The 11,696-nt window shown below is 31.4% G+C and overlaps 2 protein-coding genes across 2 annotated transcripts; one reads left to right on the top strand and one right to left on the bottom strand.

Moving 5' to 3' along the window:
• Positions 1-210: 210 nt before the first annotated feature.
• Positions 211-618, top strand: BDBG_16308 (uncharacterized protein; the record flags this gene model as incomplete). The annotated part of the gene is made up of 1 exon (XM_031724290.1): positions 211-618. One exon carries the CDS (start codon positions 211-213, stop codon positions 616-618), a length of 408 nt encoding a protein of 135 aa, XP_031576305.1.
• Positions 619-11,253: 10,635 nt separating this feature from the next.
• Positions 11,254-11,412, bottom strand: BDBG_16307 (uncharacterized protein; the record flags this gene model as incomplete). The annotated part of the gene is made up of 1 exon (XM_031724289.1): positions 11,254-11,412. One exon carries the CDS (start codon positions 11,410-11,412, stop codon positions 11,254-11,256), a length of 159 nt encoding a protein of 52 aa, XP_031576304.1.
• Positions 11,413-11,696: the final 284 nt, after the last annotated feature.

Raw genomic sequence — 11,696 nt, 5'->3', positions numbered from 1 at the left:
TGATTATGTATTGAGTACAGTTGCTGAGATATCTTTTTGTACTTTTCTGTCAGGGATGGGCCAGATTGAGACAGGTGATACAAGGGTGAGACTTGGTGTTGATGTCTAGATACACTGAAGACAGACTGTGGAGGTTGCACTTCAGAAGTGGCTGTTGATTATGTGCTTGATATTATTGCTGAGGTATCTTTTTGTATTTTTCTGCTGGGGATGGGCCAGATTAGGAAGGGCGATACGAGGGTGGGACTTGGTGTTGATGTTTTGGAACACCAAAGATGGACAGGGTTTTCGCGGAGGTCGCTCCTCAGATATCTTCACAACTACAGATCGGGGATCTTCCAAAATCGAGAAGATTGGTGCATATGGCTAGGTCTCTTCACCTTACAATTTGTATGGCAATTTGGCCCGGGGTTGTGGTGTGGTAGGGGAGAATGGGGGATAATCCCACACAGGAGTTTCGAACGACATCTGGTTCACGTTTGGCTGGATAACTCCACCACCACACGGGGTATGCGGTCGGCGATGGGGTCAAAATGCTCGTATGATCGAGGGCTTTTCGATGGATCTATCGGCGGTTCTTATTCGAAAAATCGAGCGAGTTCGTGGTGGAGCGGTTGATTCAGATGTGTAAGAATTCAGAGTGATGTACGCCTGTAATCGTACTCTGGCTGGAGAAACCTTTGAATAACATCTGATAGCATGTCTAAAAACTGGTGAGAAGCACAGGCTTCTTCAGGACATGATAATTTCATCTATGAAGTGATTTATAGTTATCATGTCAGTGTGGTTCTAGAACATCTTAAAAGATAGTGTACAAAGAGTGATGAGTGAAAGAGCATCTGATTGATACTGCTTTGCTTATTAAGGAAAAACTTCACATTCAAGTGAATGCTATGTATATGAATAGATGAGATATGAGAAAAGAGATAAGAGCTGTGAATCAGATTCAAAGAAGACTGCTCTTCATTCAGAAGAATAAAAGAGAGAAGTGATTATCACCAGAGTTGTATAATGATAACAGAAATTATATAACAATATAGTGATATAATAATATAGTAATATAATAATAGATATTATACAATCAATGAGAAATCACTGAAATAAATACCTTTTCTAGCTAATACAAATAACATTCTTCTCTGCTATCTGAACTGAAAGATATGCAGAACCTCTTAGAGAGTTTACTCAAAACAGTAAGAAAAGCAGCTGAAATCACTGAACTGAAATTGAAGTGCTGTATATGTATAAGAATTCTAAATGAGATTGAGGCCTTGCATACACAGTGATAGACTGAGATAGAAGTGAAACAACAATTGATATTTACTGCAAATCAAGTATTCACTATGAAGAGCTTCACTGACACAATTATCATCATTAATAAGAATAGAGAAAACTAGGTCTTAGATCTGTAGCAGAAGATTGAATATTTACACAGACAGATGACTACACTGAATCTGAAGATCTCATCACAATTGTTCACAATCTCTTCAGAAGTGTACATATTATCAGAGACTGCTGTGCAGAATGAGAATCTGAGTATGAAATATATTAAATCAGAAGATCTGCTGAAGTTATTAAGCTTTAATAGCAACTGAAAAAATAATGCTGCAATCAGCTGACTAAGTCAGATGCAATTATATTATCAGATTGAATATAAACTTAAAGACAGATAGTTAACAGAATTTTAACAAGTTTTAAGATCTGCTATGTTTCTACATGAAAAAGCAAAGTCATTATAAATGACTGATGAAAAGAGAAATCTCACAGATCTGAAGCAATATTCATTCTTATAAATATAAAATGAGTTTTTCAAATGAATCTTACACAACTTTGAGAAAGTGAATGTATAAGACAAGTATTATGAACACTTCACTGAGTGTAGATAAGTAAGTAATCTTATATTATACTTCAAACACTTCAGCTTACACTATCTTATATTGAATGAAGAGCTTTTAACATCTTTCTATCTACAGATCTTCATTCATGATCTTATATCTGAGTTAAGAGTGAAATGAAAATGCTTAACCTCACAATCAGATACAGTGAAAGAAGTATATAACATTCTCATTATATAGAAATAAGTAAGTCAATTGTAATAGAAAATACTGCAATTAAGTATATCTCAGTGAAGAACAGATAATCAGACTTCTACAACACAAGTTACACACTTAGATATGATGAATCTAGATCTGAATACTATTGCTAAAGCACTGAATTCTCTGAAAAAGAGATTCTCTGAATGAAAATCTTGATATTGTAAGCATTGAGCTTGCTTTAACTGTGAACATCAAAATCATAATGTAAAAGATTGCACACAGTATGTGCAGTTAAAAGAAGTAAGAGAGTTAAAAAACTAGCAGAATCAGTGAGCTCAGAGACACTCACTGATATTCTATAAAAAGGCTTCAAAGTGAAAGAGATATCTGTGTTAGAAGACTCTCTGAATTCTGTGAATATTAAGAGAAAGTAGACTTCTGACTGAAGTGCAGATGAGAATGAAGTAAATACTCATCTCAATATCTTGAGATCTGAAATGTTAATGTATAAGAAGCACTTGAATAAGAATTAAGAGATGGTTGTAAAAGTGTTAGTGAACACAGAAGCTTCTACACAATATATTGATAATTATATAATCTGAAGACTGAAAGAAGTCTGCTGAGTGAAGAATCTTCAATACATAAGATTATCTGATAATTAATATTTGATATTATCTACAAGAGTAAGAGTTCCCTTGCCCTTCAGAGAATGATCTTGCTATATTTGAGCACAAGAGCTGCAGAATGTGAAATACAACCTTATTCTCAGACTTAATTGATTTCAAAGATTCAATTCACAGATTCAATGATGTACATATTATATGTAGTTAACTGATAGAAAGAAAATGATTCATACAATTCTATTAACTAATATAAGAAGGACATTTTATATCTCTGATATAGAAGGATTAAATCTGCTTATACATTAACAAGCAAAGAGAATAATTTATAAGATCTCATTCAAAAGTATTCTGTATATTATACAGAACCTGAAAGTGGAGAAAATCAAGATAAAGAATATGCAAGAGAATAAGTATATGAAGAAGCTTCTGAAGAAGTATGAGAAGATCTTCTGAACAGATCTTTCATCAGAATTGTTGTCAGAATGAGAATTTGTACATGAGATTGACATAAGAGATATAAAACCAGTCAATCAGAATGTGTATTCTCTGTCATAAACACATCTAAAAGAACAGAAGTATCAGATCACAGACCTTCTAGAACATAGTCTTATATAACTCTTATCAAGCATGTGAGGCTTTCCAGTTCTATTCATGAAAAAGGTGAGTGAGAAGTGATAAATGTGTATTAATTATCAAGCACTTAATAAGCTTATAATCAAGAATGAATATTCATTATCACAGATTCAACAATAGTTGAATATAGTTGAAAATATCTAATATTCATTGAAGATTAATCTTCTCTCAGAATACTGACAGATCTGTATAGATAAACTATCAGTCTCATGAACTGCATTTAATATACAATGAGAAAAGTTTGAATTTCTGATAATATTATTCAATCTGATAAATGTGTCTATTATCTTTCAAATGATGATGAATATAATTCTTTATAAACAGAATGAAATCTCATATCTTATATATCTTGATAATATTCTAGTCTTTTCAAACTTATACAATGAATATCTGAAGCATCTCAATGAAGTGCTTATAACTCTGACAGAGTATAAGCTCTATATTAAATCAATAAAGTGTGTGTTTGAAATGAAAGAGTTGAAGTTCATAGAATATATAGTGAGTGATGACTGTATATATCTCATTCTGAAGAAATTGAATGTCATAGTGAATTGATCATGACTGAGAAATATACATTATATACAACAGTTTCTTGAGTTAATCTCATATTACTGCAGATTCATCAAGAATTTCACATGAATATCTGCATCACTCTCAGATCTCTTAAGAGAAATAGATATAAATCTGTGAAAGAAGAAGTTTCATTCAATTATCTGAAATGCTGTGTGTGAAGAGGCTTTTCTCATACTAAGAAAATGTATAATAATATCTTCAGTGCTTATTCAACCAGATCATGATAAATCTTTCTATATTGAGATGAATGCATCTGAATGAGCTATCAGAGGTGTTTTTTTACAGATAAGTAAGAATAGCAAGCTGCACTCAGTAATGTATAATGATAGAAAACTATCAGATGCTGAGCTCAATTACTCAGTATATGAAAAGAAATTGCTAGTAATCAAGCATATGCTGATGTTATGAAATAGATATACTAACAACAGATATATAATAACAGTGATTATGAATTATAAAAGTCTTATCTATCTACAATTGATAATAAAACCTTTCAAATACTTAGCACATTGAATCTCAGAGTTTCAAGTGTATAATCTTCATATCAAATACTGAAAGAGATTGAACACTGTGATATCTGATATAATCAGTCACAGATCTGATTTCATGAGTGAGGATTCTGTAAACTAGATATAAGAGAAGTGTGTATTAAATATGTTGAGAGAGTCTAAGAAATCAGAATGAGTGAACATCATGATCTCTTACTTGAAGAATGACAAGATATCAGATAACAAGTGTCTTGTGAAAGTAGTAGAAGAGATACTTCTGAACTTTAAGCTAAGGAAATTGAAAAATGATGTTGTACTTTACTGTGATCTAGAATATGTGAAAGCTCTCTATCTAGAATACTTATTTAGATGTGACTTGATGACTCATATGTATAAGGAATTTGATCACTTAGAAAGTTCTGAACTCATAAGTGTACTTGAATCAAGAGTATACTGACTAAGCATGACTGAGAATATTCAGATATACACTTACAAGTGTCTGAATTATCAGGTTGTGAAAGAATCTAAGAAAGAGTTAGAATATAAGAAAGTATAACATTAGATGAAGTGTATGATACAATTATTTAAACAATGAGAGATGAACCTCATAGACCTACTGCTGTGAATGTCAAATGAAAATCAATGAATAATCACTGCTATTAATTACACTACTGACTGATCAGTTGTGAAAGCAGTTTCAGAGATAATAGAGAAGATAATGATGAAGTTTCTACACAATGAGATCTATGTTAACTATGAAATATCATGTGAGATTCTAACTGATAATGATGTGAATCTTGTAGAAGAAGCAGTGAGGCATTTTATAAGTCAGTTACAGATAAGACATTGTAGAATAACATTATATCATTCCCAGATGAATAGAAAAGTGAAACACTTGAATGAAATCTTAAGCAACATGCTGATAAAATATCTAATGAGCAAGCCTATAAGATTATAAGATGAATATCTCAGTCAGGTGCTATTAGTTACATGAATTCAGCAGCATGCAGTCTTCAAGTATTCATCATTCTATCTATTGTATGAATTGCATCTGCACATTCTGAAGAATGCTTCAGAAAAGATAGAAGAGAAAACAGCAGTTACAGATACAGTAGTAGCAGTTATAAATACAACAGTTGTGAATGTAAAACCAAGTTTGAAAGAGATCAGTCACATACATGTAAGAGCTAATAAGTTACTTCTAAACTGAGCAATTCAATTGAAAAGAATACAAGACTCACTAGTTAAGAAATCAAGTCTCAAGATGAGAATGTAAGTTCTTATACACAATGAGAGTTCTGAGAAGTTTCAATCTAGATGATTTAAGTTATATAAAATACTCAAATCACATTCTCTGAGAATATATACATTGAAAGAATCAGAGGGACAGATCTTACACAACTTAATAAATAATTCATGACTTATAAAAGTAAAGATACAAAATCTGAGTAGATTATAATTATTCACAGCACTATCATCAGTGTTGAAAAAGAAGAGACTTATAATTGAAAAGTCTCACAAAGTAAGAGAAATCATAGATACTTACAAATCAGATGATCTCACTTATTCTGATCTTTTCACAATTATAAGAAAAGAATGAGAAGAAATGAAGAAATCAGATAAATATCACACTTCAATAAGTAATAAGACTATAGCTAGTTGTACAATAATACACTGTAGATAGTTATTATTATTATTATTATTATTATTCTTCAATTATAGATGTATGCAGTCAGAGACTATGACATCTACCTGAGAACTTTAGTTCTCAGGGTTTTTTCTATGTCTGTAAAGTTAACTATTATACATTCATCAATTTCAGATATGCAAAATCAGAAAATTCCAGCCCAGAATACAAAAACTGTTTACAAATTGCAGTGTTTTAACATCTTTTGATACTTTGAAACCATTTGACAATATCATGACAAAAGAAAAGAGAAAAAGAACACAGTCTCAAAGATAGACACATTAAATAGATAGATAGAAAGAAATTGAAAGGAAAAGATAAAGAAAAAGATAAAGTAAAGAGAGACTATAACAAAACAAATTATTAAAAGAGAGTGTATAGCTGTTTTAACAGACTATATCTGATTGATTTCCTTCTCTTCATATTCAGATAATTCTGAATTTAGCCATTTTCTTGTAGCTGCTTGAGTTTCTGATAGAAAGTCTATTAAGTATTTAATTCCTGTCTCAGTTGAGAATAAGAATCTCATATTTAATTAATTTAGATCATACTTCTCTTTCAATCTGGCTCTGAGACTATTGTATAATGCACAGTGCATTACAATATACTCAGGATTCTCATTTGTATTGCAGAATGAGCATTCTATTGAGTCAAATCTATCATCAAATCTTTGTATATAAGATTTGAAATAGCCATGTCCTAGTTTCAGCTGTATTATAGATGAGAATATTTTCTTTTTACATTTAATTGAACAAGATTTCCACTTGAGTTTTGTTTCAAATCTTGAATAATGTACACTCTTCTTTTGTTTCTGCCAGCTTTCATTCCACTTGTCTAAACAAGATTCTTTTATTTTTCTCTTTATAAAAGACCAGGACACAATTTTTTGAATAGATCTGCTTAATTCTGCACCCTTTTTTGCAGCTGAATCAGCCAATTCATTGCCATGAATATTCATATGAGCAGGAACTCAGTGCAGATGAATTATCAGCTTTGATATTCTTCTCTTTTGAATTTTCAAAACAGAGTTTAAGATCAGTTCAAGATTCATTTGATCATTATGAATCTGACTATTTCTAAGTCTTTTTAAAGCAGCTTGACTATCAGAGAATATCCATGCCTCTTTCAAATAATTTCCTCTTTTATGAGATTTTATTTCAATGAGTTTGAAAGCTTTCACTATTGCAAATAGTTCAGCATCAAAGACTTCACATTCAGAGCCTAGATTCCAGAAATCTGAGATAAAATTAATATTATCTTCAGTATAAGCAATGCCTGCACCTAATCTATTCAAGTTCTCATTTTTTGAGCCATCTGAATAAATCGGAATAGAGTCTTTTATATTGATTGTAGAAATTCTCTTCAAATGCTGTTTATATTCTTTCTCTTTTGATAGTTCACTTATTTGTAAGTCTATAAGAGATTCAAGCTTTTCTCTCCAGAGAGATAACTTCTCATGATCAACTTTTTCAACATTTAAAGAAGAAAATTGATTTTTAATCAGAGAGCATAGTCTGTACAGTTGAGAAGGCATTTTCTTTGAAGAATTATTTTTATTTCAATCAAGAAATCTATTCCAATCCAGTTCATTTCCAGAGTTAATTGATGGAAATCAAGAAGAGACTCTTTCTCTGATTATATGATTTGAGCTCATCTTTGCAACTCTCAGAGCATAGTTCATACAGACCTTTTCAAATCTAATAGCAGGAGAAGGAATTGAAGCTTCAATTTCCATTGCTTTAATAGGAGATGATTTGAATGCTCTCAGAATTCTTCTCAAGGCTCTGTTTTGCAGACTTTGAAAGAGTTCAGTGAAATTCCCTTGATTATTCCACCAAACTTGAACTCCATAATCAGCTACTGATGTAATACAGGCTATATATAACTGTCTCATAGTCTGGAAGAATAGACCCCTCTCTGTATTTGATAGTCTGATTATGTTGTTCAATAGTCTTTCTGCCTTGACAGTTCTTTGTTGAATGTGATATTTAAAATTCAACTTGGAGTTTAACCATACTCCTAACCATTTGACATTTACACTGGGTTTAATCTCTCTATTTAAAAGAGGACTGTAGATAGTAAGTGTAACATGATAAAGAGCAGTCTCAAAGTAGCAGACTTGCACATGAGTCAGATTGCAGAAGAAAAAGGAATTCAGAGTTGAATTCAACTGTTTACATCAGTTCAATTATGAAGATAACAGAGAATGAAGCATCTAAAACATTTATAGATATATAAGATTAAGTTATCTCAATTTCTGAGAACACTCAGAGATCAGATGAGATTAGTTTTAATAGGTTATTCACTGTAGTGATCTGAGTGAGTGAAGAGAGACAGTATAATGCATAAGATAGAATCACAAAAGATGAAAGCTGCTGAACCTAGTCACTGAATACTGTATTATATAGAGATTGTGTAAGAGTAGTGACTAGCAGATAAAGAAAAAGTGTAAGAAAAGAAAAGAGATAATGAATTGATTATTAACTGTAAGAGTCAGCTGTAAAAGATAAATATTATCATATACATCTCATTCATTTTTATATGTCACATGTTAATCTATTTCCAATGCCATATCATCTGAAAAACATCAAAAACAAAGAAATCCTCAAAACTTAACATCTGTAAGAGATTCAAGAGCTGTAAGTCACTCTTACAATAACACTGTGTATATCTCTGATTTCTCTATCACTCTGCATACAACATTAATATCATTTATTACAAGATTAACTGAAATGCTAATATAGAAATGTGTACATGTACATGTAGAAAAATTGAAGAAGAGCACCAAATCTGCAGAATTAGAAGCCAGAGCAGAGAGAGTAGAGATGAAAGAAACAGAAGAAGAAGAAGATACAGAACTGAATAAATAATAGCAGAAGTCACTCAGAGCTAAATGCTTACAATCTGATATATACATAATCTTCTCTGCAGAAGAGAGAGAGAAAGCAATAAAAGAAGCTTAGAAGTGAGAGAGAGTAGTCTCAGCAGTGTTATCATCTTCAATTAGAATGATCTCTGACACTGAAGCAACTAAGAATCATTATTAGTATATAAAAATTACAAAATCAGAGATGAGAATAGTTACTGAATAAACACTCACTAATCTTAGAGTTGTACATATAATTACAATATACATGAGACTTCTCAGAAAGAGAGAGAGAAACAGAGAAATACAGAAAGCAGAACACAGTGTGTGAATAGCTTATTCTCATAATAATATCTCAGACAAGATGTATAAGTCTCACATCTATGAGTGTAAAAAAGTATGACATCTGCATTCTCATTTCTGAAAACATGAATATCTTTCACCTGCATCATGAAGTTAGATAACAGATATTAGAGAATAAACTGATACAGATCTATTATTCTGAAGAAATTCATCAGAGTGAATATCTCTGCAATATTGAACTTTACAGTTATGAAAAGTTTCTTGATATCTATGAATATCATGACTTTATATATAGTAAAACTCATAACAATTTTCTCTAAGAACAGAAAAATCAGTGTCAGAAAGAAAAGATGAAAATGAAGAAGAAAAAGACTTATAATCTTAACACTGTTAAGAGAGAGAGTGATTCTCTGATATGAATGAACAATTGTCTTATCATGAATATTTAAAATGAATATAATAATCAGCATTTATAACTGAGCTTCAGATAGTCATGTTATATACAGTCTTTATATAATAAATTATTCTGAGAGTCAGTAAGAAGAACAGAAGTATATACACTGAGAAACATAATTCATTAAGTCTACACAACATCTTCTTGAAATGAGAAGAGCTGGTAATGAAAGCAGAGATGATAAAACCAGAAGTAGTGAGAGTGAGAGTCATGAGAACAGAGATAGCAGAAGTGAGAGAATCAGACACAGAGATAAGTGTAGAAGATTGAGAGAAAATAGCAGAGAAAGAAGTAACAGAAGAGATAGAAAGAAACACAGAAGACTCAGTTATATATAACACAGACAATTTCTTCATTATTACATTCTTCAAGTTCTTAATTAATAATTCAATATTGAGGTCACTATCATTGATAAATACAGATCTGTCAACATATGAAGATTCTATATAAATAAAAACAAATATATCAGTATCTGCATTTATATAAAATCATGTTAGAAAACACAATCAGAAACTCACTGAGAAGAAAAATGATTAAGAGTGTATAAGAAGATGAAGAAGATATGTCATTCATAATAATATTGTAATATGACGGAACCGAAGCAGTAGCTAGTCAGCGGTGTTATGAAGAAGTAGTTGTTTGAGAAGCTGTATAAGTGAGCTTGACTATCTTACTTGAATAGTGAGCTTGTAGGCTACAGAGTTATTGTGAGAATATCACAGATATAATACTTAGTATACTAAGAAGATTATATAAGACACGCAGTAACTCTCATATATATTTCTATAGAAGAAAAAATGAATCACTGACTTCTTTTATAAGAAGTCAGCATCTAGCTATTCTATATAGATAATGAGTGAATATCTTCTCTTATTTCATAAGTGAGAATAGCTGAAGTAATATCTCAGCAGTGTCTTACTGTTAAGAAAAAGTAATCTGCTGATCTCATATAGAAGTGAGATTCTTATATTCATCAATCAGATCTTTTTATAATATATCTGAATAATGTTATAAAGTGATTGAAAACTAGTTCAGACAGAATGAAATTATCTGTATGAAAGTGATAAGCTGTGTGAAACTGTAACAGAGTCTTGACATAGCTAAGAGTGTGACAATGTTCTTCTCTTTAAAAGCATAGTCTCAATACTCTTAAGATTACTGAATTAGAAATTATCTTTGTTATATAGCAACAGTTATCAACTGATTTGACAGTGTGTGTACTGCATATGATATAAAGAAATAGATAAGTTTTTCTACTGACTGTGTAGATCTTTCTTTTCTCATCTTTATTCAAATTAAATACATGATAAGTGAGTTTCTTATATATTGATTTAGAATATAAAAAATGTAGTGAATAAGTGACTTACAGATCTCTCAATATATTTCATTCTATATATGAAATTCTCTGCAAAAGTGATGTATTTTAGAGACAAAGCTAACAGTAGTAACAGGATTTTTTAAAAAGATCTCTCTCTCTCATAATACATTTTTCTCCCTCTTCTCATCTGTAATAGTAAGTGTATGAGAGCATCATTCTTTAGAGATAATAAGAGGCTTATTCTGACATTTTCTAGTGAATAATAAATGTCTTCATAGTGCAGCTGCGGCCTTCGTGACTGCTAAGAAAGCCAGGTTGAAGGTGAAGACAGTGGTGTCACTGAGCTGCAGAAGTACTGCTCTCATTGCCACATCTCCTCCTTCTTCTCCTACTTCTCTTACAGCTGTGACAGTAGTTATCATACCTTGCATTGAGATGTCATTTCTTCTGCTAGTTAATTTATCTGTGTTCAGTTCTTTCTCTGCTTTCTCTGCTACTGTTGCAATGCTGCTCTTCTTCTCAGTTAACACAGTGATGTATGACTCTGTGTGATTATTCAGAGAGAAATCTGAAGAGAGCTTGATTTCAGAGACAGTAACTCTGAGAAGTTCAATCTATAGTTTCTCTCTCACAGTATATCTGAGCTCTGCTCAGAATACTGCTAGATTGAGTCTACAGAGTTCTGTAATTTCTTCATCTTCTCTCTGTGAGAAGG

Source organism: Blastomyces gilchristii (assembly GCF_000003855.2).
Source record: "Blastomyces gilchristii SLH14081 genomic scaffold supercont1.2, whole genome shotgun sequence".
NCBI lineage: Eukaryota > Fungi > Ascomycota > Eurotiomycetes > Onygenales > Ajellomycetaceae > Blastomyces > Blastomyces gilchristii.
The sequence above is the reverse complement of the archived record's forward strand: the minus strand, read 5'-3'. Positions and strand labels throughout refer to the sequence as shown.